The 26,014-nt window shown below is 41.7% G+C and overlaps 1 protein-coding gene across 1 annotated transcript in view; it reads right to left on the bottom strand.

The window, feature by feature from the left end:
- LOC126095204 (E3 ubiquitin-protein ligase Iruka-like) overlaps nucleotides 1-26,014 on the bottom strand; it is a 126,635-nt gene that overhangs the window by 32,909 nt on the left and 67,712 nt on the right. The window contains exon 4 of the mRNA XM_049909937.1: nucleotides 21,103-21,216. Coding sequence (XP_049765894.1) covers nucleotides 21,103-21,216 — 114 coding nt within the window. The remainder of the gene's footprint in view (nucleotides 1-21,102; nucleotides 21,217-26,014) is intronic.

The raw sequence follows: 26,014 nt of genomic DNA on the forward strand, positions 1-26,014 counted from the left end.
CATGGACTTCATGTCCTCAAACAATGATGTAATTTTTATGGATGACAATGTGCCTTGTCACTGGGCCACAAATGTTTGTGACTGGTTTGAAGAACATTCCAGACAATTCAAGTGGATAATTTGCCCACCCAGATCACCCAACACGAATTCCATCAAACATTTATGGGATTATTGAGAGGTCAGTTCGTGCACAATATCCCACACTGGCAATACTTTCACAATTATGGATGGCTATAGAGGCAGCATGGTTCAATAATTGATTTCTGCAGGGGACTTCCAATGACTCGTTGAGTCCACAACACGTGGAGTTGCTGGGATAATGGAGGTCTCACATGGTATTAGGAGGTATCCCATGACTTCTGTCACCCCAGTGTACCTACACATGATGATAAAGTGTGCATAAGAAGGATAACTGTTATTGAAATAAATATATACCTTATCATACTACAAGAACAGTTGTTTAACGGAAATGCGTAAATTAATAGATGCCAGGTGATAATGGGACAAGCTCTCTTAACACTTATGTTCCATATATATCATCAAACCATTTATAAAACCAAAAGACAGCTGTTGTCCAAAAAGTTCACAAGATGATAACAATAAATATTGTTATGCAGTAGATGATACAGAGCCAATGCCAATGCATTATGTACTGGTCTCACATGAATTATGAGCCAGTCATTTGTGGATGCGGAGCTGCTGCCCGATACCCTACTAGACATTTTCATAGGGTTCTGACCAACAGGCAAATTTGGTGGTTACGACATCTGCATGAGGCTCACTATCAAGCTCCTCAAATCACAGTAGCATGATTCTGGCATTCTAACACAGGCAGTTATCCTGTTGGGAGATGCCATCATTGTCAGGGATGACGTCAAGCACAAAGGGATGCAGCTGGTCTGCAATAACATTCAAATTGTCCACAGTTGTCATGATGCATTTGATTACTAACACAGGTCTAATGGAAGCCCAAATGAATGTTCTCCATAACATATTATAACCCCTACAGGCCTGGGTCTGTGGCATGGCGCAAATTTCAAGCAGCTGTTCGCCTGAATTACAGTGTATCGAGGCATATACAGTGTCCTGGAGCAACAAGAAACACGATCCATCCAACCAGGTGACATCTACATATCCTTGGTCCAATCTCTATGCTCCCTTGCCCACTGCAATTTCAATTCACATTGTCACTAGGTCAAAATAGGAGCATGTCACCGTGGTTTGCTTCAGACCCTCGTGTTCAGTAAATGTACTCTGAATGGCACATTCGAAAAACTTGTTTGTACATCAGTACTGTACTGTCAACAGATCTATCACATGTCGTGATCTATCCTGCTTTATAGAGTGGGGAAGCCTATAACTTCCACGTTCTGTTGTCATTTACACTTGGTTTCACAAACCATCAACTTTTCATGGGTGATCATGATAGTAACACACCAACAGCTGACCAGTTTTGACATTTTTGAGACGCTCATTCCCATGTGCTAGGCTATCACAATCTGCACTTTTTCAAATTCACTTTCCCCATTTGTCTCCTGTACCATTGCTAGAATGATTCCCTAGTTATTCCTGCTCCACTTACAAACCTTCCTAACCACATCACATGCCCTCAACATCACCATGTGGCACTCAGTCTCACATGGGTACAGGTCATAACATTTTGATCATCAGTGTACGAGCTCCTTTAACACTGGTTGTTTTCTGAATAATGACTAACTGTTCAGTAATTGTAGCTAACAAACTTACAACCAAACTATCAACTTCCAACCCAAGTGGAACCTTAGGCAACATTAAAGTTAAGTCTGTCATACAACTTATATTTCACAAATAATAAAAATATAATTGACATCATTCTAAATACAGTAATAATATAATCAAGGCAGTGTTTTATTTCATTTCTGAATACATGCTTACAGTGAGAAAATGTGTGGTTCAAATCAAGTAGCTGTGCATTTACAAAACATGCCATAAAATTATCCCAGACAGCGTTATCTTTCTTCCTGTCTGGACTAAAACAGGAGAGTCAAAACAAAACAGCCGCAACATGAAGAACTAAATGCACATCTTAACATTGTGCTATAGCTGTTCAACATACTGACAATGATTTTCTGCATATTCTGTGAGTTCATATACCCAGACAGACTAGACCAGTGAACATCTGAAGAAATGAAAAAAAAAACTAAAGACTCAACTCTTCGAATAACAAGCCATTCATATACAATTAGCAGAACTGAAAATGTGCACATTGGTATGGAATCTGTACTTTGTGAACAACAGAAAATTGTGAAGAATAAAGATACAGGTACATTAACATAATGTTCTTACACAACAACCTTAATTTCCACCTGCAATACTAACCAGAATTTCAATTTTGTCAGCCTTTTATGTATGCTATTTTTCACTCCAGCATTGATTTCTTGTGTTCAGACTCACTAAAACCAGCTTTCTGCTAATCTCTTTGCTGTTTAGATTACATTGGCATGAAAAAAATCTGAGTCTTTTTATTGAGGCCATCCTGTACTGAAGGTAATATAATGTTCAAGTTTGGCTGGATGCGATTTTTTCAACGAAAATTTAGTATTGTTCCACTTTACATCCTGTTTGCTGAATTGTTGTCTTGAATAAGGCAACAAATGACTGTCTCCTCCTCACTTGATTATTGCTGTACGGAAATGTAATACTGCAGCTTAGACTTCTTTTGAATAAAATACAAATAGCCTTTGTATATACACTTCATATATTGCCCATCAGTGTATACATCAACTAGATAATATCTACCTTCTATTACACAAAAACGTCAAACAAAAAACCTCCACATGCAAGTCACTTCAAAGGGTGAATGAATCTGAATGACACTTCATTCATGTTCTTAAACATCATTATTATTCTTAAGAAAATATGTATTCACAGAGGGCTTCATGCTTTTCCAAAGTAGGCCAGGGATACTAAGAGTTTCTATGTTTTCACTCACACAGGTACTTCCTCTCGCAAAGTTACTGCAATTGCTATCCCACCTTTAAGACTCACGCCATCCCTCAGCACAATTCTCCACATGCACATAAAATAACAAATCCACACAATGTCTGTGCTCTCTGCTACAATAACTTGTTATGGGGTTTTCATTTGTATCATTCATCACTAAGAATACATGGATATACACATCATTCCTCTTGATTGGTATGGAGGATCACAGTACCTTGCCCTGGGTGTGTGTGGTATGACACACTGCCAGTTGGCTTCTGTCTTGGGGCTCTTCTGACAGTGTTTAATGATTTTTCTAATATTTTGCCAGCAAGAGTTGGTAGTGTTCTCACAGGCTCACCCTTATGGTGGCAGGCAGGAGTTGAATCTGCAACTGGGAATTAGTCTTGCCTGTTGTGCTAAAATCTGGGGGCTTTTCCCTGGTCATTACTGCTGTAGTTCTCCTCCTGATACCTGCAACAGTCATTCCCAGCTGCACAGGAATCCAGGACTCTTGACTTGAACCTTTCTTCTTTCTTGTTGAAACTAATTTTTATGGCTTCCCTGAACAAGTGAGTATGGTACCTCTTCTCCACAGGGAAAATGTCTGCGACAGTGAATTTTATTATATAGTCTGAATATAATAGAGGGAAACATTCCACGTGGGAAAAATATATCTAAAAAGAAAGATGATGAGACTTACCAAACAAAAGCGCTGGCAGGTCGGCGCTTTTGTTTGGTAAGTCTCATCATCTTTCTTTTTAGATATATTATTATATAGTCTGTCTCACACAGTGCATGCCACACCACAGCCAATTTCTCCACCTATCCCAACCAGCAATACTGTTTATGTTAATTGATTCTGGTGCTGTTGGGTCACCCAGTCTTTCCAACACAGACTTTTGCACATGCAAACAACATGTGGTACATTTGTGACATTATAAGTGGGGGCCCTTTTGCCCTTTACCAATTTCAGCTACTCTGATTTTGGTTGGTTTGAAATACTCTTTGTGTCAAGTTTGTGCCACTGTCACTTTGCCCAGTGTTATGTTTTGTTACACTTCTTATGTAACTGGTGGAGTACCCATCAGTCATCGGAATACATTCAAGGTATTGGATCTTGTGTTTGAGGTGCTGCAGCTCATGTATTCTTGTTGCACATTAATCATTCCTCCTTTCTGGCTCAGGTAATGATTTGACAGTTTGTGCAGCTATTGGTCTGGTCTGGTCTGGTCTGGTCTGTCCCCCCCCCCCCCCCCTCCCCCACACATGCTGTGGCCCAGGTATTCAACATTTCTTATACGCAGCACAACTACAAAGGGTAGCTATTGGTCCTTTTCTACCTACACAGTAAATTTAAATTTGGTGTGGAGACTCTTCAGATGTCTTAGAAAGGCACTAAGCTGTTACTCAACATGACGAAGGAGGTGCTGGCATACCTGTACCATTATTTAAGTTTACAAGGTGCCAAGTCCAGCACTTGTCTGTCGAATTGTTCTAAGAAGAAATTGGCAACCACTAGACTACACAGACTACCCATGTGTTTCAGATGTTGCTAGAAATTGCCATTTCACATAAAACAGCTCATGGTAAGACATGCACGAGAGAGCTTTGTGGTGGCCTGAGAGAAAATGAAACCGTTATCCTCCAGAGTGTCACTGAGAGGCACTTTGGTACACAAAGAAGCAACATCAAAGCAGACCAAAATACACTCCTGGAAATTGAAATAAGAACACCGTGAATTCATTGTCCCAGGAATGGGAAACTTTATTGACACATTCCTGGGGTCAGATACATCACATGATCACACTGACAGAACCACAGGCACATAGACACAGGCAACAGAGCATGCACAATGTCGGCACTAGTACAGTGTATATCCACCTTTCGCCGCAATGCAGGCTGCTATTCTCCCATGGAGACGATCGTAGAGATGCTGGATGTAGTCCTGTGGAACGGCTTGCCATGCCATTTCCACCTGGCGCCTCAGTTGGACCAGCGTTCGTGCTGAACGTGCAGACCGCGTGAGACGACGCTTCATCCAGTCCCAAACATGCTCAATGGGGGGACAGATCCGGAGATCTTGCTGGCCAGGGTAGTTGACTTACACCTTCTAGAGCACGTTGGGTGGCACGGGATACATGCGGACGTGCATTGTCCTGTTGGAACAGGTCTAGGAATGGTAGAACGATGGGTTTGATGACGGTTTGGATGTACCGTGCACTATTCAGTGTCCCCTCGACGATCACCTGTGGTGTACGGCCAGTGTAGGAGATCGCTCCCCACACCATAATGCCGGGTGTTGGCCCTGTGTGCCTCGGTCGTATGCAGTCCTGATTGTGGCGCTCACCTGCACGGCGCCAAACACGCATACGACCATCATTGGCACCAAGGGAGAAGCGACTCTCATCGCTGAAGACGACACGTCTCCATTCGTCCCTCCATTCACGCCTGTCGCGACACCACTGGAGGCGGACTGCATGATTTTGGGGCGTGAGCGGAAGACGGCCTAACGGTGTGCGGGACCGTAGACCAGCTTCATGGAGACGGTTGCGAATGGTCCTCGCCGATACCCCAGGAGCAACAGTGTCCCTAATTTGCTGGGAAGTGGCGGTGCGGTCCCCTACGGCACTGCGTAGGATCCTACGGTCTTGGCGTGCATCTGTGCGTCGCTGCGGTCCGGTCCCAGGTCGACGGGCACGTGCACCTTCCGCCAACCACTGGCGACAACATCGATGTACTGTGGAGACCTCACGCCCCACGTGTTGAGCAATTCGGCGGTACGTCCACCCGGCCTCCCGCATGCCCGCAATACACCCTCGCTCAAAGTCCGTCAACTGCACATACGGTTCACGTCCACGCTGTCGCGGCATGCTACCAGTGTTAAAGACTGCGATGGAGCTCCGTATGCCACGGCAAACTGGCTGACACTGACGGCGGCGGTGCACAAATGCTGCGCAGCTAGCGCCATTCGACGGCCAACACCGCGGTTCCTGGTGTGTCCGCTGTGCCGTGCGTGTGATCATTGCTTGTACAGCCCTCTCGCAGTGTCCGGAGCAAGTATGGTGGGTCTGACACACCGGTGTCAATGTGTTCTTTTTTCCATTTCCAGGAGTGTATTATTTGGTCCAGGTTTAAGTGTTCTGGTCCAACTTCAGTTCTCAATGAAAGGTCTAGAGTCCTTTACATATGAGGTCAGTCCAAAAACTTCCGGAACTTTGTCCACAACATTTTTCTGTGTTTACCTTTTACTTACTGTGCAGTCTCCTTTGAAATACTCTCCTCCGCAATTGATGCACCACTCCCAACACAGTTTCCACTTCTGGAAACAGTCTTGGTAAGCCTTTTGCTGGATCACATGAAGCACAGTCTGAATTTTCTTTTCTCTCTTCTATCATTGCAAAATCTTCATCCTTTCAATAGGGTTTTCACCTTTGGAAATAAAGAAAAGTCAACAAGGGCCATATTATTCTCTTCAAGAACATCTCATTCTCATTTGCGCAATCCAAAGGCTTTTCACAGACTGTGAGACAATGGTCTTTCTGGTCTTGACCCATGAGCCGTGGGGCGAACTTTGCAGCAACACGAACCATTCGAAGATGCTGAGTCAGGATTTCACGAGATGATCCAACTGAAATGTTACATTCTTCTTCAATTTCCCGGACAGTCAGTCTTCGAGCAGTGATAATTTGCAAATCACAATTAAGTGCCTGGCAAAGGGTTCATCAAACCACGTTCACAATAATTCTAATTGGTTTGCCTTCTCCATACGTTTTCTATCTGTTCTTTCCAATTTAAATTGTTTGTAATTGTGATTCCTAGGTATTTAGTTGAAGATATGGTCTTTAGATTATACTGGTTTATCATGTAACTGAAGTTTAACAGATTCCTTTTAGCACTCTTCTGGATGACCTCACGCTTTTCATTATTTAGGGTCAATTCCCAATTTATGCACCATTCAGATATATTTTCTAAATTGTTTTGCAAAAAAAATGGTTCAACTGGCTCTGAGCACTATGGGACGCAACTGCTGTGGTCATAAGTCCCCTAGAACTTAGAACTACTTAAACCTAACTAACCTAAGGACAGCACACAACACCCAGCCATCACGAGGCAGAGAAAATCCCTGACCCCGCCGGGAATCAAACCCGGGAACCCAGAATTGTTTTGCAATTTGTTTTGATTTTCTGGTGAGTTTACTAGACAATAAATGACAGCATCACTTGCAAATGACCTAAGATGGCTGTTCAGATGGTCTCTTAAATCATTTATGTAGATAAGGAACAGCAGAGGGCCTGTAACACTACCTTGGGGAATACCAGAAACCACTTGTATTTTACTCAATGACTTTCCATCAGCTGTATGAACTGTGACCTCTCTGACAAGAAAACACAAGTCCAGTTACAGAACTGAGACGATATTCCGCAAGCACACTACAAGCCACTTGTGTGATAACAGTGTCAAAAGCCTTTCGGAAACCCAGAAATACAGAATCAATTTGAAATCCCTTGTCAATAGCACTCAACATTTCGTGTGTGTAAAGAGCTAGTTCTTTTTCACAAGAACAAAAGGTTTTCTTCAGTTCCATGCAAAATTTTATGCAGACGCACAGCTCCTCTAACTCTGCAATCTCGAAATTGGCAAATTGTGTGACACAATATTCTATTCAATACAGAACTGAACAATAACCAACAGACATACAACAATGAAACTTACGGCAGTTACACATTAATCTCAGGCGTGTGTAGGAATGCCAACCACATTTCGCTCCAACACACCATTGGCGCGAAATAACGAATTTTCTGGAACTTTTTGAACAGACTTTGTATGTGTCAGTCTTTCCCACATGTAACTATAGAATGCAAAGTGTTTCGCCAGTTTGTACAATGGTAGGCTCTAAGTTCTTATAGTCGGTGTTTTGGGAAGCCATCTTTATGGATTTCTGGCAACCTATAAAATCAAGGTGGTAGGGCGTCTGCTTTGTGAAGGTTTCTCTGTATGCCCTCCGAAAGGGAAAGCACCCTGGTTAAAAAATTTACATTCCGACTAACCCGCTGTCTCAGATCTGTTTAACTTTCTGTGTATTGTCTGGTCTAGTATGTCATTTATCTTTTATTCACTATCTTCAGTCTTCATTACAATATCACAGTTTCCTTATCAGCAGGGAGTATCAATATGCTCTCGTCAGCATTAAGGCTCTCAATAGCTTTTAACTCTTCTCTTTTCAGGTTACAAGTTGGTTATTTTGTTCAATACAATTTCCTACCTGTTTCCGTGCACATTTTTTTATTTTGTTTTTTCACATGGAAAGCATCTGATAGTCACTCCAGTGTTACCAATGATATCTTCCATAGATAAATGTCTGGGGATGATAACAAAATTCCCTCCTCCTTGGACAGCCAGCTCCTCCAACATTAATGGTTGCTCGCTTAGGTTATCACTGTGAGTGACGTGTCCATAAACGGCATGTCATTCTGATTTTCACATACTTCAACATTTTTCTTCTGTCGTTAGGTGTTGTGGTCATGATCGTTCTGCATGTTCCAGTGAGTGCTGCTGTTGATCTTATCCCACTTGTCTTGATGCTTATTACCACCACATTGACAAATGTCCAAAAGTTGCTCATCAGTTCTTGTGAAGTATCTCCATGTTGCATGAATTTGCTGACTAAGAAAACTTCATTCCATCCTGTCAGATATTTTGCACCTGGACAGTAGTGAACAGGTGCTCGCATTTTAGAAACTTTCGTGTGGTTTAGTCACCCTGGCACCGTGACTGAAAGGCATCTGCGGACAGCAAAAGAACTTTCTTCTTCCTTCATTGGTTAAAGTGTCATTACTATCTTGAAGCCTCCTCTCCCCAGAAGCATAGTATAAAACTGTTGAGGCTTTCATAGCCACTTGTTGATGTATTACCTGTTGGCTTCTGTCTCAGGATCTTTGGTGTGTGTGTGACAATTTTCTTTACGTTCTGCCAGCAGATCCTGGATTTCTATCCTGCAGCAGATTACCAATGCAGGTACCGGGGGGAAAACTACAGAGGTAATGACCAGGAGAAAGCTCACAGATGTTGGCGTAACAGGTACATAAAAGTTCAGCCTGGGGCTCAACTTCTGACAACCACAAGCGATTGACAGTGACCCTTTGACAATGCTCACCCCTTGTGCTGGCAAAGCATCAGGAAAATCATTAAATAAATGTAAAATGAAGACCCCCAAGACAGTAGCCAAGTAGCCATCAGGTGATATGTCAACAAATGGCCATACAAGCCTCCACAATTCTGTGTGGTACTTCCATTCCTCTTACATTTAAAATAGCTATGCAAAAAGAAATAACCACATTTTACAAATTTCATCCCTTCGGTGAGCATGACTGCAGCAGTTAGCCGCAAGATTTAGCTTTCTGTTAGTATCAAAGACAGTGTTATAATTGGGTGCATGTCCAAATACGTATTTGTTATTCATAACAACTTACTACATTTGTGCAATTCACGCTTACAGTGGCTTGGTTGCTATTGTTGTTTGGAAAGTGAATGTTGTGTCTGCAGTCTGTTTACCACTATGTGGCTTCTGACTTAAGTATTTTCTATACTTGGGTTTTTCTCTCGCTTCAAGGTAATGTTTCTTTTATTTTAGTATGTAATGAATATTCAAATGAAATCAAAGTTCCTATATGAAATTTTCATTATTTTTTAAAATCTTGGATATAGTTTTACAAACAATATCTTACCTTATAGACATTTGTTTCATTAGGTCTCAGAAAAGTGTGGAAATGGAGAAAAAGAATGCATTTTACAGGTACTGTCAAATTGTACGTACTGAGGACTATGAGAAGAATAACTAACAGATTCATGCGAATCTGGGCTGGAAGAAGAAGTTATTGAAAAAGAAAACCACAGCAGTGAATCTGAACAATCAACAGAGGTAACAGATTATCACATGGTTGAAGAGGGGTGACAACAAACAGACGATTACCATTTTTACACAGGAATATATGAAACTATTTGGATAAGTGAAGCACTTCCTGCTCCTCCTCCTCCTAAAACCAATGCCAAAAGCAACCTAAAAGTTTTGCCAAGTTCACAAGCAAGTGCTATAATTATGAAAAAAGAAATTGATATATTTTATCTATTTATTACTGATGCGATGATTGACAACACTGCGGGAAATACAAATCAATACATCCAGAATAATACATAATCGGAAGTTCAATATTAAAGAGAAAGAGACTGCATACACAACACAAAACCAGGGATAACGGCTTCTTGGGTGCATTATATCTAATAGATATAAGGAAATGAGGGCACACGAATTGCTGTGGGATTCAGATGGCACAGGAATGATTGTTTTCTGAACTCTCTTCACCTGTAAGTGCTTTCACTTTCAGCTTTCAGCTCTTAGGTTCGACAACTTGGGCAACCGGAATAAGAGAAAAGAAAGTGAGAAACTAGTGTCTATTCAGGACTTCCATCACGAATTTCTCAACAACTGACTTGCTCACTATAGAGTCAGCTAGTTTGTCACTATTGAAGAGATGTTGCATCCTTTCAGAGGACCCCGTGAATTTGTACAGTATGTCTCTAATAAGCCTGCAAAATATTGGATCAAGATTTATGTCTTGTATGATGCCAAAACATCTTATACCCTGAACTTTGAAATCTCTTGTGGCAAGTAAATGTCTGGTCCCTAGCTGGAGTCTAACAAGCCTGATGACATTGTACAGAGGTTGGCAACACCAATTGGGAAAACAAACTGAAATCTTATGACTGACAATTACTACAGTAGCTACCCGCTGGCTGAAAATCTCTTCGGCACAGTATTGATTTTCTTGGGATCCAGGAAGAAAATTAAGAAAGAAATTTCTCCAGAATTCCATGAAAATAATACCACAGAACTCCAATCACGTCATTTCAGTTTACAAGATGATTTTTGTTTGTCCTTGGCTGCTCCTAAAAGAACAAAGCTGTAATTTTTTTTTTATCGACAATGCACAGTACAACAGATCAAGAGACTAAGAAATCAATAGTGAATTTAGGCTACAATGCTACCTAAGCGGCAGCAGACACTAAGGATCAGATGTGCTGATCCTACAGCACTTCCTGATTTACACGACTATGACCACTTGCACTTTTCGACAGACATCTAGATATTGCCGGGGTAAATGCAACAATCCTCATAATAAAGGAAGAAGATGAATTTTTTGAAACATCTTGCTCTTGGCCTGATGGAAGAACATTTAAATCAACGAGTGTTACTTCAAACAATTCCCAAGGACATTCTACATCTACATCTACATTTATACTCCGCAAGCCACCCAACGGTGTGTGGCGGAGGGCACTTTACGTGCCACTGTCATTATCTCCCTTTCCTGTTCCAGTCGCGTATGGTTCGCGGGAAGAACGACTGTCTGAAAGCCTCTGTGCGCGCTCTAATCTCTCTAATTTTACATTCGTGATCTCCTCGGGAGGTATAAGTAGGGGGAAGCAATATATTCGATACCTCATCCAGAAACGCACCCTCTCGAAACCTGGCGAGCAAGCTACACCGCGATGCAGAGCGCCTCTCTTGCAGAGTCTGCCACTTGAGTTTGTTAAACATCTCCGTAACGCTATCACGGTTACCAAATAACCCTGTGACGAAACGCGCCGCTCTTCTTTGGATCTTCTCTATCTCCTCCGTCAACCCGATCTGGTACGGATCCCACACTGATGAGCAATACTCAAGTATAGGTCGAACGAGTGTTTTGTAAGCCACCTCCTTTGTTGATGGACTACATTTTCTAAGGACTCTCCCAATGAATCTCAACCTGGTACCCGCCTTACCAACAATTAATTTTATATGATCATTCCACTTCAAATCGTTCCGCACGCATACTCCCAGATATTTTACAGAAGTAACTGCTACCAGTGTTTGTTCGGCTATCATATAATCATACAATAAAGGATCCTTCTTTCTATGTATTCGCAATACATTACATTTGTCTATGTTAAGGGTCAGTTGCCACTCCCTGCACCAAGTGCCTATCCGCTGCAGATCTTCCTGCATTTCGCTACAATTTTCTAATGCTGCAACTTCTCTGTATACTACAGCATCATCCGCGAAAAGCCGCATGGAACTTCCGACACTATCTACTAGGTCATTTATATATATTGTGAAAAGCAATGGTCCCATAACACTCCCCTATGGCACGCCAGAGGTTACTTTAACGTCTGTAGATGTCTCTCCATTGAGAACAACATGCTGTGTTCTGTTTGCTAAAAACTCTTCAATCCAGCCACACAGCTGGTCTGATATTCCGTAGGCTCTTACTTTGTTTATCAGGCGACAGTGCGGAACTGTATCGAACGCCTTCCGGAAGTCAAGGAAAATGGCATCTACCTGGGAGCCTGTATCTAATATTTTCTGGGTCTCATGAACAAATAAAGCGAGTTGGGTTTCACACGATCGCTGTTTCCGGAATCCATGTTGATTCCTACATAGTAGATTCTGAGTTTCCAAAAACGACATGATACTCGAGCAAAAGACATGTTCTAAAATTCTACAACAGATCGACGTCAGAGAGATAGGTCTATAGTTTTGCGCATCTGCTCGACGACCCTTCTTGAAGACTGGGACTACCTGTGCTCTTTTCCAATCATTTGGAACCTTCCGTTCTTCTAGAGACTTGCGGTACACGGCTGTTAGAAGGGGGGCAAGTTCTTTCGCGTACTCTGTGTAGAATCGAATTGGTATCCCGTCAGGTCCAGTGGACTTTCCTCTGTTGAGTGATTCCAGTTGCTTTTCTATTCCTTGGACACTTATTTCAATGTCAGCCATTTTTTCGTTGGTGCGAGGATTTAGAGAAGTATAAGCACGGAGAAGAGCAGACCATGAACCAGCAAAACCTGGAATTTGTTACATATGTGACAGGCATAAAAACAAAAGAGCAAAAACAGTATGCTGAAATGCAAGAAACATAGTGTCACAGACACAAAGTGTATGCAGTGTGAAAGTGAGTTGCAGATGGAAGCTAATTTATTCACAATTGTAAACAAGAGTGGGAGCTTCTGAGTTCTCAGTTTCATAATGTGTTCTCTTGTTACTTTCTTTTTACATAATTCAGTGCGATTAAGTTATTATTTTTTTTTTTAAATAAGTGGGTGAGGGAGGGGGGGACAAAGACTATTGGCACCTTATAAATTACAATGACAGACAGTTGTGAAGGCAAGAAATAAATAAAAGATTATTTTTATAGAGGCAAGTAAAGTTGCATTTGTTCCTTGAAAATGCAGCTACTGATCATAATTATAAATATTATAATTCCTAATGTTAGAAATGTAACTTTAATTATGGTGTAAAAGCAGCAAGATACCCATCACTGAAGTTTCAAAGGCACACCCACCAAAGTGTAAAATAAATCCCTTTGTCCTTGCCAGAGAAAGATCACTCTCATTCTTGAGTCTAAGTGGCCTGCCTTCCTTTCCAACCTTCCCCAACCTATCCCTCCAACGTCCTTGGGAAAGGAACTAATGGTTCTGAATGCTAGTAATAGTTTCACTTTTAAATGTTTATCGGGAGTACTGTAATTTTGCATTCTGAAGATAAGTACTGACCAGACATTTTTCTCTGTGTGTGTTTATAATTATTGCTTGTGACAATCAAAAAATTTTTATTCCTTATGATAGTAGCAATAAAAATTTGTCATCTGTAGCTAAATATCACAAATCCACATATGCACACAGACAAATTATTCTGAATTTCAACCAAGTACAAGCAGTGTCCAGGACACACAATAAACACAAAAGAATCACTAAACTCTCGTGTCTATATTCTCTACCAATTAACAGGAAGGGTAGAACAGAACAGAGGAACTTTATTAACTTTACATGACGTGCATGAGTACACTCCACTTTGACTGTAAGAGACAAGTTAAAATTATTTCCAAGACTGGAGACTACGCCTAGTACCTGCATTTAAGCCTTCTCGGAATGTAGCCCAAATCTTGTGGATTTCCCTTCCCAATACAGGGCTCAATATCTCAACTTGACAACTGCCGTGTAACTGACGTATGGCAGATATAGTCACTTCAGTGCTTAAAAAGTATATCTGGCCATATATCCACCACTTTTTTTTTCTAATATCGATGAAAAGTCAAGTAGCTGTCATGGCACCTAATGTATATTTTTTGTGTATCTTACAGGAGCTGTGCCAAAGCTGTGACATGGCCAAATATTTTCTTGTAAAGAAAGATTCAACTTTTAATCTCCAGAGATCTTTTAGGTAACATTGAAATGTAAAAGAGGGGCCAGAAATGCAGCAGCTTGAGAAACATCTTATCCAGATTAAAACAAAGGCAATGATACAAAGACACCTCTATCTATCAAGTGGGAAGTAATACACCTCTCTTTCATTTTCTCTAGTTTAAGAAAAAAAATAATAAAAAATAATCATTGATTCCTCAAGTCAGGATATTTCCAATCAGCCCATATTTTAGATAAATAAAATCAAGTATGATTGTAGATTCAGCACCCAGGTGTCACAATATACTATAAAGTATTAAGTCTGGCCCACGAGCAGCATTATAAGCAACAATACAGGCCTCGTCATAGTTTAGGTTTAAATTAATTCTTCCCCTCTTCTAGCTTCTTGGTAGGCCAGGACATCATAGAACTGGACTCCTGATAGATTTTTTGTCAGGAAAGCACTATACCATGGTGCAAGATATTTCCATTAGTGTGACTTTCAGAATTGAATTTACCTATAGGCTTATGCTTTTCCCTGAGATGATCCTTATAGATTCTCATACTACAGTGATGAATGTCAACTATATGGTGCAATGATCCCTTCCTGCACACTTTAACTGTCAGTAGGGCTTTTGCATTCACTAGCCAAAATGCTTCAAGATTCTCTGCAGGTGTCTGTACTTTAATCTTAACAGCACTGGCCACCAATACCATATTTCAGGATGACACTGAGGACACTAGGGCAAATGATCAACTCGCACTTCGCTTGTACTCTAAAATCTAGAAATCTCTTAAGTCACTTCCAGAGTGGATTTTGAAGGTACCACTCTCCTCTACAGAACCTGGACTTACTGCAGACAGCCAAATTTGAGGTATTCCTATGTACAAAGCATCTATAATAATCTTCTGCAATACTGAAAAGGTATACAGCACCACTTCATCTAAAAATTACACAAATAATGATTCGGTGCTCATCTCCCCATTCTTCTAGAGCCCTCCCACCTGAAAGTTATTTTAGATACAAAGTCACGAATACTCTCTCCGACTTATTTCCTTACACTAATTGTATCCCACACACACACCTGCGCCCACGCCCGCACCCACGCCCACGCGTGCGAATGCAGTTTCAGGCAACTGAAACCACATTGTGAACAGCAGCACCAGTGCATGATGGGAGTGGCGACTGGGTGGGGATAATGAGGAGGCTGGGGCAAAGAGGGGGAGGGATAGTACAGTGGGGGTGGTGGACAGTGAAGTGCTGCAGGTTAAACGGAGGGCAGGGGGAGAAGTGGAGAGGGGAGGGAGGGAGTAGTGGAAAGGGAGAGAAATAAAAAGACTGGGGGTGATGGTGAAATGGCAGCTGTGAAGTGCTGGAATAGGAACAGGGAAGGGTCTGAATGGGTGAGGACAGTGACCAACAAAGATTGAGGCCAAGAGGGTTATGGGAACATAGGATGTATTGCAGGGAAAGTTCCCACCTGCGCAGTTCAGAAAAGCTGGTGTTGGTGGGAAGGATCCATATGGCACAGGCTGTGAAGCAGTCATTGAAATGAAGGATATCATGTTTGGCAGCGTGTTCAGCTGCATGGTGGTCCACTTGTTTCTTGGCCACAGTTTGTGAGTGGCCACTCATGCAGACAGACATCTTGTTTATTGTCATGCCTACATCGAATGCAGCACAGTGGTTGCAGCTTAGCTTGTTTAGCTTTTGGATCATGTGACTGGCTTCACAGGCAAGGTAGCCCTGCCTTTGATGGGATAGATGGTGTTAGTGACCAGAATGGAGTAGGTGGTGGTGGGTGGATGTCCAGGACAGGTCTTGTGTCTAGGTATGTTGCAGGAGTATCAGCCATGAGGTAAGGGATTGGGAGCAGGGGTTGTGTTGGGATGGACGAGTATATTGTGTAGGTTCAGTGGAATACCACTGTGGGAGGGCTGGAAAGGATAGTGGACAGGACACTTTAAATAAGAAAGTGTTTGCTAGAATAAGTTTAATTTCTATCCTGAAAAATAGTAAATATTTATTTTAATTATGCTCTCTCTTTTTCATTCACCAAGGCTAAGGTTTTGGGATATTGCTTTATGATTTAAGCATTTTGTGATTTTCTTGCCCTTCTTATTTGATAAGAAACTGACCTGGCTACTGCTTTCAAGATTGTATGTTCTGTGACTCTCCAGTTCTGTGACTATTAAAAATGCAGGAATCCATAAACCTTATAGGACAAGCCCTATTCCAAATTTACCTGCAGAAGCAGACTCCTTGTGGTCAAATAAGCATTCAAGCTCCAGAAGTTTCTTATCAATGGTCTTTCCAGCAACAATTAACTTCCTAACAACAACCTTACAGAAGTCACCCACAAGCGACAAAACTGTTCAGTATAAGAGCAATGTAGCATTTAACAGACCTAAGTGTATCTGGGCAGCAAAATAACTGATGATTGCTGAAGTAGGGAAGGTATAAAATGCAGACTAGCAATAGCAAGAAATGTATTACTGAAGATCAGGAATCTCTTTAACATCTAATATAAATTTAAGTATATACAGCCTGTATTCCCACGACATATTGAGTCTCACCTGTATCTATGATAATGATGTAGGCCAAAGCAGTGAATCAAAATTTGTACCAGCATTGAGATTCGAGCCTGGGTCTCCTGCTTACTATGCAAATGTACGGTCTGTTTTGCCATACTGGTACTACACATAGCACAGTTGCATGGACTACCCTAGTATGTGTCCCTCATAAATACAAATTCCAACTCATGCCTCAGCCCATTGCTATTCCCCTTTTTAACTCACAAACATCCTAAGGTAGTCTGTGCAGCTGTGGTATCTGTAGAGCCAGTATGGCGTAATGGATAGTGTATCTGCTTAGCAAGCAGGAGACCCAGGTTTGAATTCTGGTGCTGGTACACATTTTCATTCATTGCTTTGGCCTACATCATTATCATACATAAATTTAAGTATTAGGAAGGCTTTTCTGAAGGCATTTCCCTGGAGTGTAGCCTTGTATAGAAGTGAAATGTGGATAACAGGAAGTTCAGATAAGAATAGAATAGACTGTGGTTCTGTAGACAAATGCTGAAGGTTAGATGGGTAGACTGAGTAACAACTGAAATTGAGTTGGCACCAAATCTGAACTGTGGGTGGTGGGGGAAGGGAGGGTGGAGGAGAATATGGCACAACTTCACTAAAAGAATGAATTGGTTGATAGGACACATCCTGAAGCCATAAGGAATAGTCGGTTTGGTAATGGAAGGAAGTGTGGAAGATGAGAATTGTAGATGGATGCCAAGTCTTGAATACACCATGTAAGTTCAAACAGATGTAGGTTGCAATTGGTATGCAGACATGAAGACCCTTACAAGATCAACCAGCACGGTGAAGTTCATCAAACCAGTCTGCACCGAAGACTGCACCAACAACAACAACAACAACAACAACAATGATGTGTGATATTAACATACTAAAGCAGGGTAGGGTCAGAGTGTCACCATCGTTGTTGATGCCCAGGATGTTTGTAAACTTAACTGTTTGTATCCAACTTTTCACTCAAGACTATTTTTTAAGAACAGATTTTTTAACTTTTTAAATATGTTGCTGGATCTTAGCTTAGTATGTACTGTTGAGTACAAACAGGGACACACTATTAGCTGTTCCATCCCCCCACCCCCAAGAGCATGTCTTCCCAATGAGTTTAATATATTCCATGCTGAACCCTACGTGATTCTGAGAGCTGTGGATCAGACGAGGCACGATGAGGGGCCGACATTCTTGATGTGCTCCAATTACTTCAGTGCTTTGCTCACCATGGAGGATATCTATGCAGCAGATAAAACACTCCAAAACATTCAGGATGCACTTCTCCAGTTGCAAAGGCTCTGTGGGGAACGAGGACAGGTGGGAATTCGCGGGAATGAGGTAGCCGATGGAATGTGTTACTGAAGCCTACCTGCTAAACTTATTAGAATAGAGCAACCAGATTGACATATACACAAAACAATAAACATGAAATATAATAAATACTACAAAATTTCTCCCTACAAAATACCCTCAGAGTGCCAAAATGTCATTGCTATGAGGACTAGTAAACCTGCTCAACACACCTTCAAATTGGGCAAAGCCTCTTTACACAAGACTTCCTTCTCTGCCATGAAGACCCCCTCTTGTGTGATCCTTGTGACATACTATATTCCATACGGTGAGAGAAGAGCTCTGACAGTTGACACGGCCTTGGCGCATGTGCTTCATGCATCCACAATGACCAATCAGATCGTGAACTTTAGTTTACGTTACTGTGGCAATGCCCAGTGTAGCTGTAGTGCTGGGCGACCACTGCTTTCAGTCAGTTGCGCCACATGCTATGTTCAGGTTTGTGTGTAGATGTGTGCATTCTGCTACTTCTGTGAGTTTCTTGCCTTGTGTACAAGAGGTAACGTAAGTATAAGTGGAAAATGGGTGCCTGTAAAGCAGAGCAGAGGGCTTTTCGGAAAGGAGCAATGCTGAAATCTCAAGCACATACTTGGGAAGAGAAAGGGACAATGGTGGACCTTTGATATCAGTGAGTAAAATGGTTGACAGAATGGCAGAAGCATTGAACATCTGTACAGCCACAGTAAGAGTATCACAAATGATAAAGAGGCTGCCAATTCAGCTGTGATCCCTGTTATTGTGACGCCTGGAAAGTCAAGGAAGAGATTGTGTCGTGCGACTGACAGGCAACTTTGACAAAAGTGCTATCAGGCAACACACATACGTGTGCTACAGCAGGAAGGAGTATCCGACACTTTAAAAGTTGATGGCATCACTGTCAGACAGTGTTTTGTTCACAGACAGAATGACAAGTCCCTCCATTGTTTTGAAAAAAAATTGGCTTCCGTTGGAAAAAGTTCTCAGGACAAAAGGTATTAATGGAGTGCAGAGACAGTGTAGCATGGAGATGATGTTTCCTGTGTGAGATGTTAGCAGTGAATCCGGAAAATGTAATATGGATTGATGAAACATGGGTCAATGTGCATCATGCACACTCCGCTGTATGGACAGACAACACACGCCACGGAACTATGAGTGTGCCAACTGGTAAGGAAGGGCGACTCATTACAGTTCATGCTGGCTCTATGAACAGTTTTTTGCTCAATGCTCTGATAATATTGCAGGAGGAGGGGGGGGGGGGGGGGGAGACACCACCCGTGAGGAGATGAATGCAGATACATTCAAAGACTGGTTCGTTACTCGTTTGCTATCAAACATCAGTCCTGGTAGTGTTTTTGTAATGGACAATGCGCTGTACCATTCAGTACAATTAAATAAGGCACCAATGGCTTCTGGAAGGAGAGAGGATATAGTCAGCTGGTTGAAAGATAATAAAATAGACTTTGAACGGAATATGCAGAAAGCACAACATCTGGAATTAGTGAAACGATACAAGCCACAGAAAAGGCATTATGCGATTGATATACTAGCAGAGAGCCACAGCCACAAAGTTATACGTCTTCCACCGTACCACTGCCGTTACAGCATAACTGAACTCATATGGGCTCAAACAAAAGCAGACGTCATGGAGCAAAACAAAACCTTTACGTTGAGACACACAGAGCTGGTAAATGAGGCTGTCATACGAATAACGCCAGAAAATTGGAAGAACGTCGTGAACCATGTGTGGAAAAAGTTTACAAGGTCAAACGTAGAAGAAAGTGTAAGAGAAGAATCCGTTCATAATACTGTAATTTCTTTATCAGACGATGAGGACAGCAGCAGCGAAGATACCGAAGACTATGTCGTCATGACAAGAGATGACCAATCAGATGTCTATTATCTTGGTGTTTCCGTTCTCCCCCACAAAAAACAGAGGTAACATCCTTATTCAATATTTTACATGTAACATTTGTTTAATTTGCTTTACCTTGTTAATGTTGAAAATCTGTTTGTGAGTAATTTTTATTTTGGCTGGAACCACAGACATGGTAATTTTTTTAATGACAGTAATAATTGTGTTTTACTGTTATATGATCCAGAATTCAGCCATAGGCCAGTTTGAAGTACAGTAACTTATTTTATGCCAAAAGCTATCAGACTGGTATGAAATACAGTAAAATCTGAACCGTATAACAATAAAATAAAAATTGTTGCTGTCAAATGGCTGTAACATCATTAAAGAAAATATCTACGTGTGTGTTTATGTAAGTTGACAAACACCGGTAGTGCATGTTAAAAAAATATTCCATCAAGGAACACATTGGTTAGCAAAATGCTGCCCCTACAGGAATGCTGCAATGAATGACGTGGCATTGTTAGGCTCCGAAGGAGCCGAGTGTTACCACGGCTCGAGTGTTACCACGGCTCGAAGTGTGGGATGGAAATGTCTGTCACGAGCTGGTCTCTTGACGTATGGAGTATAGCTACTGAGTGTACTTGATATCATGACAAAAGGGCAGAAGCTGTTTTGTTAGCAGATACGCCCCCAATTTGAAGTGATGGTGAGATGAATGTGAGCCTTGTTTTAAGATTTTGTGTTGTGCCTGAGCTTCTTCACAAACTATTACAAAATATACTTTAATATGTGCAGAGGATGGTTAGCCCATCCAGTTAATATATGCATCATCAGTAAACCAACAGTTGCCAACTCACAGCTGTGCTTTTTTTGATCTGGTAGCCATATTTTTACAGTATGTCTTAAGACATAGACTGTGTTAACACTTTTCGGTTTTCTACACTTGAGTGTGAAAGCAAAAGGAAAAAGTGGGAGATGGCAAATTTAGTCTTGCCTATTTTCTGCCCTGTCTGCAATTTTACATATATTAACCACATTCATTTCTGAAGACTTGCAAGGACTTTTATAACCACAATGTTGAGCTCATTAAACAAACAAACAAACAACTACACAACAAATGTGGAACATTAAGCATCAAAGGGCCATATACTTACACTGGTGCAGCATTTCCTTGTCTCCCTCCAAATGCTCCCCATCCAACTCCTGATAGATTCACAATAAAATCTTGAATTAGGTGCTCTATAGGTTCCAACTGACGAGTTCTAAACCTAAAATGTAAAAGAGCACATTAGCAATTTGAAAACTGAAGTACTACTTGAACAGAGATGAAAAACCTGCATACCAATTTCAACAGAATTAACTGGTGCTGGGTTCACAACCAGACTATCAGAATTGCTCCAGTAATTCTTGTTACAAAATTAGTATGCAAATGCTACTCTTCTGGCTTATATAGTACTGAAAGTATATTCGGAATAATAAAACTAGTATATGAAAGACATAAAGTAAGCATAGCCAGATTATATCAGGAAACATGAAAATAATCAAAACTTAAGGACCGAACTTTATTCATGCTAGAGACACCAGCTGTATTAAACTAAACAACATGGGGGATTTAAAATCATGTAACTGCAACATAAATTTTATGTTTAAATGGGAAAGTTATTAACATAATACACTAATTTGTCCAGAAAAAGGTAAAAAAAATGAGGCCCCAAATCAAGCAAATAGATTCAGCAGTTGAGATGTGAAACCAATGATAAAAATATTTATGGAGTCTACGAAATAGACAGCTGCAAAACATGAAATCATAATCAAGATTAATATAGACTCAATGCAGATGGAATCTGTTTATCAGTTACACTTTAGAAACACTATTTTTTCCAAAAACTAGTTTATAATTCAGGTTTGTACCCAACTATTCAATGTTAATATTTTGGCATTGGATGACAGTACTTACATTTCTACCACGAATCTCTTAGTTTTACTGATGAAATACTTCCACCATTTTCTAATCTTTAAACTGACAATATTTTTAATGCACTAGTTTGAGGAGTTTTAGATGGTGGAGGGAGAGGGGAGGGATGGGGATGACACGAGGCTAGTAAAAGTTATCAGCAAAGGACAGTGAAAAATCCATTTAAGTTTGATTACCATAATAAGTAATAACATGAGATTAATTTCCTAATTTACACACATTCTTCAAGGTACAAAAATAGGTCCACGTTTCTTATTGTTCTTCACAACTTTCTGTGTCTCTCCTCTCTTACTGGAAAGCAGCAAATATCAAAACTCACAACTTTTTTGTGATTGTGATTGTGTGTGAACCTATTTTTCAATCTCTAACTGTATGTGTCAGCACTGTAATAAGTTTCATTAAATCGATCAACTTAGGCACCTGAACAGTCTACTACAGACGAGTCCTTAAATCCACCACAAAGTCATGTATGAGGTCTGTCATGAAAGGAACATGATTCATGCTCATAAATTTATGTAAGTGTCACTTATGTTGAATTAATGGTAACTGCCTTCAACGTAAGACCTACTTCTGTTCATGAACGCCAGTCACTTTTTTCCAATATTTCAATGTATGAAACTAGTCACAGCGTAAAGCTGAAGGTCCAAAAACAGTTGCAAAACAGTAAGTTACAACAAAGAGTTCCTCAGAACTGCAAGTACTCTTGTTTCTTTTGTGTTGAACTAATATGAGAGGATAAATAGACATATCTGTTAATGACAAAAATAGCTGAGCGATCAGCGTGATTGAATGCTGTCCTACAGGTCCAGGTTCAATTCCCGGCTAGGTCAAAGGTTTTCTTCGGTCAGGGACAGGGTGTTGTGTTGTCTTCATCATCATTTCATCCCCATCCAGCGCAAAGGTTGTACAATGTGGTGTCAAATGTAATAAGACCTGCACCAAGGCGGCCGGACTTGCCCGGGGCCTCCTGGCCAATGATGCCAAATGCTCATTTCCATTTTATACCGTAAAGATGAGACGAGACACCAAGTTGCAGATAGCCACAACAAAAAGACAGTTACACAGTCAGATTTCGCCTATAGCTTTCTTCGGAAAAGAAGACACACACACACACACACACACACACACACACACACACACACACGGATATGGCTACCAGGTGCAGCTTCGGGAGGCTGTGGAAGAGGGAGGGAGTAGGGGCAGGGGCTGGGGCAGGGGCTGGGGCAGGAGCAGGAAAGGAAAGGAGATGAAAAGGGGAAATGTTCAGTGGACACACAGGCAGAGAGTAGCGCACAATGGGGGTGAAGAAACTTTAATTGGGAGGAGGTGATAGGACAGAGAGAGAGCAGAAACTGTTAGGTGGAGGGTGCAGGGACAGCAGGTTACCATAGATTGATGTCAAGAGTGGGGAATGTGTTTTAAGGATAACTCCAACCTGTGAAGGTCAGAAAAGCTGGTGGCAGAAGGGAGGATCCTGATGCCCTGGATTGTGAAGCAACCACTGAAATCAAGCATATTAGGTTCAGCTGCATGTTTTGCCACAGGGTGGTCCACTTTGCTCTCGGGCATAGTTCGGCAGTGGCCATTCATCCTGGAAGACAGCTGGTTGGTAGTCATACCGATATAAAAGCTGTGCAATGATGCAGCAGAGCTGGTATATGACATTCCTGCTTTCACAGGTGGCCTGGCCTCTAATGATGTAGGATAAGCCTGGGGTAGCAGTGGAGCAGAAGTGCTGGATGGGAGGACTGAGCTGGTCTTTCACCAGGTCTTCCAAAGGATACCCAGAATCACACATCAATATAGTGAATATGGTAAATAAGGAAGCGGTCATTCAGAAAATCTCTCAGTGTAATAGTAGGAAGAAGGGAGCAATGAAAGAATGAACCACGACAATTCAGAAGACATAGTCTGGTTTACTGATATGTCTGAAACAGATGAGGGCACTAGAGCCAGTATATGGGGTACAGCCTAGACTAGAGAGAGCAATCTCTCTAGTGAAGCTGGATACAGTGTTCCAGGTGGAAATGCTAGCTATCAAAGTAAGTGCAGAGGAGTATTCGCATAGGTGCTATGAAGATCATAACATCTCCATTTATTCAGACAGACAACCAGTTCTTAAACCTGTATTACCACCCCCCCCCCCCCCCACCACAATGAGATCAGAGATCATTGCGGAAAGCCATGAAGGCCTTAGGAGACTAGGGGAAAGCAACAGGGTAAACCTGCTCTGTGGGTCCCTGGTCACTCAGGAATTAATGGCAATTAACAATTCAACAGAATGACCAGGGACAACATTCATTGGACTGGAACCCATCCCAACCAACACTAAGATGATAGTAAAATCCAGACTGTGTATCTGGGTCAGGAGACAGCACAGAATATTGGAGTACAAAACAAAAACACAACAAGTTAATGATACCAAAGCCATGTTTCAACAGAAGTTCTGTAATCCTGGACTTGAACAGAGGACAGATCAATCTCGTGGCAGCGCCTCTGACTGGCCATTGGAAGTTTAAGAAACACTCTTCACAAGATGGGTTCAGAGAAAGAAGCTCCTAAATGTGGACTATGTGGTGAGGATGAAACCGCACCCACTTAATCTTCCAATGAGAATTGTTGGAGTGCAAAAGACATAGAATATCTGGACCATTAAGTCATGAAGAAATCATGTCTCGTAGGTGTCTCCTACCACTTTTTAAGGGAACTGGCCAGTCTTACTATAATCACAGGGAGCAAAACTGCACAATAATCTCAATTTTCAGTGAGGGCAATAGTGGGCTAAGACTACTGGTTTGTCTCTTGTGTTAATCAAATCAAGTGTTTTATTCTGTGGATTCAAAATTCAATCATAAACATGAACTTGCAGTCAGCGAGAGAAGGCTCCATTGTTCCATACCAAGAAGCCCTTCCATATAGCCTCGCTACCTGTGCTCAATTACACCTGTACTGAAAAGTAGTCCCTCCCTAACTATGTGAAGGGTTTCACTGAAGACTTCACAGATGAAGATTACTCTCCCCACCTTGTACAGAATCAGATCTCCCATGTCTTGTCTCTCTAGTCACCTTCCTCTTCCCACATACCAACCATCCAGACACAAAAGAGCACATTTCTCGTGACTCAGGATCATCCAGCACTGGAGCAATTGAATCACATTCTCTGCCAGGGTTTCGACAATCTCTCATTGCGTCCTGAAATATGGAATATCCTATCCACTATCCTTCTCATCCCTCCCACAGTGGTATTTGCCGGCTCCTGAACCTATGCAATATCCTTGTCCATCCTTACTCCACCCATGCTCCCAACCCCTTACCACAAGGCACATATCCATGCAAAAGATCTAGATGCAAGACCTGTCCTATACATCCTGCAACCACCACCACCACCACCACCACCACCACCACCACCACCACCACCAATTTGTCTGGTAACAGGCATCTCCTGCCACATCAAAGACAGGGCTATCTATCAAACCAGTCTCGTGTTCCACAAATTAGGCTGCAACCACTGTGCTGCTTTCTACTTGAGGCATGACAAATTACAAGCTGTCTAGTCCATATGAATGGCCACTGACAAACTGTAGCGAATCAACAGCTGGACCTGCCAGTTAATGAAAACGCTACCCAACAAAATGTGCTTCATTTCAACAACTGCTTCACAGCCTGTACCATCTAGATCCTTTCCAATAAGACCAGCTTTTCTGAACTGCACAAGTGGGAACTCTTCCTGCAATATATCCTACATTCCTGTAACCCCTGGCATCAACCTTACCTTCACCACATCTGGTCATTCCTCTATCCCCTACCCCTTGATTCCTCCTTACTCCCACCACCCACACCAGACTGTTGTGTCCGTCAGGTGCAGTTGTCCTCTGCAGGGGGTCGTGAGCGCGCGCGCATTTGTGTGTGAGTCTGTGTGTGTGTGTGTGTGTGTGTGTGTGGGGGGGGGGGGGGGGGGGGGGGGGGCCACGCGTTTGCGCACACGCACATGCATGTGTTCTACTTCAGAAGAAGGCCTTTCAGCTGAAAACTGAAATATTTAGCACCCTATTCATTGTGCCTGTCTGCGAATCAGCATCTCCTCTATATGG

This window comes from Schistocerca cancellata, chromosome 8 (assembly GCF_023864275.1).
Source record: "Schistocerca cancellata isolate TAMUIC-IGC-003103 chromosome 8, iqSchCanc2.1, whole genome shotgun sequence".
Classification (NCBI taxonomy): domain Eukaryota; kingdom Metazoa; phylum Arthropoda; class Insecta; order Orthoptera; family Acrididae; genus Schistocerca; species Schistocerca cancellata.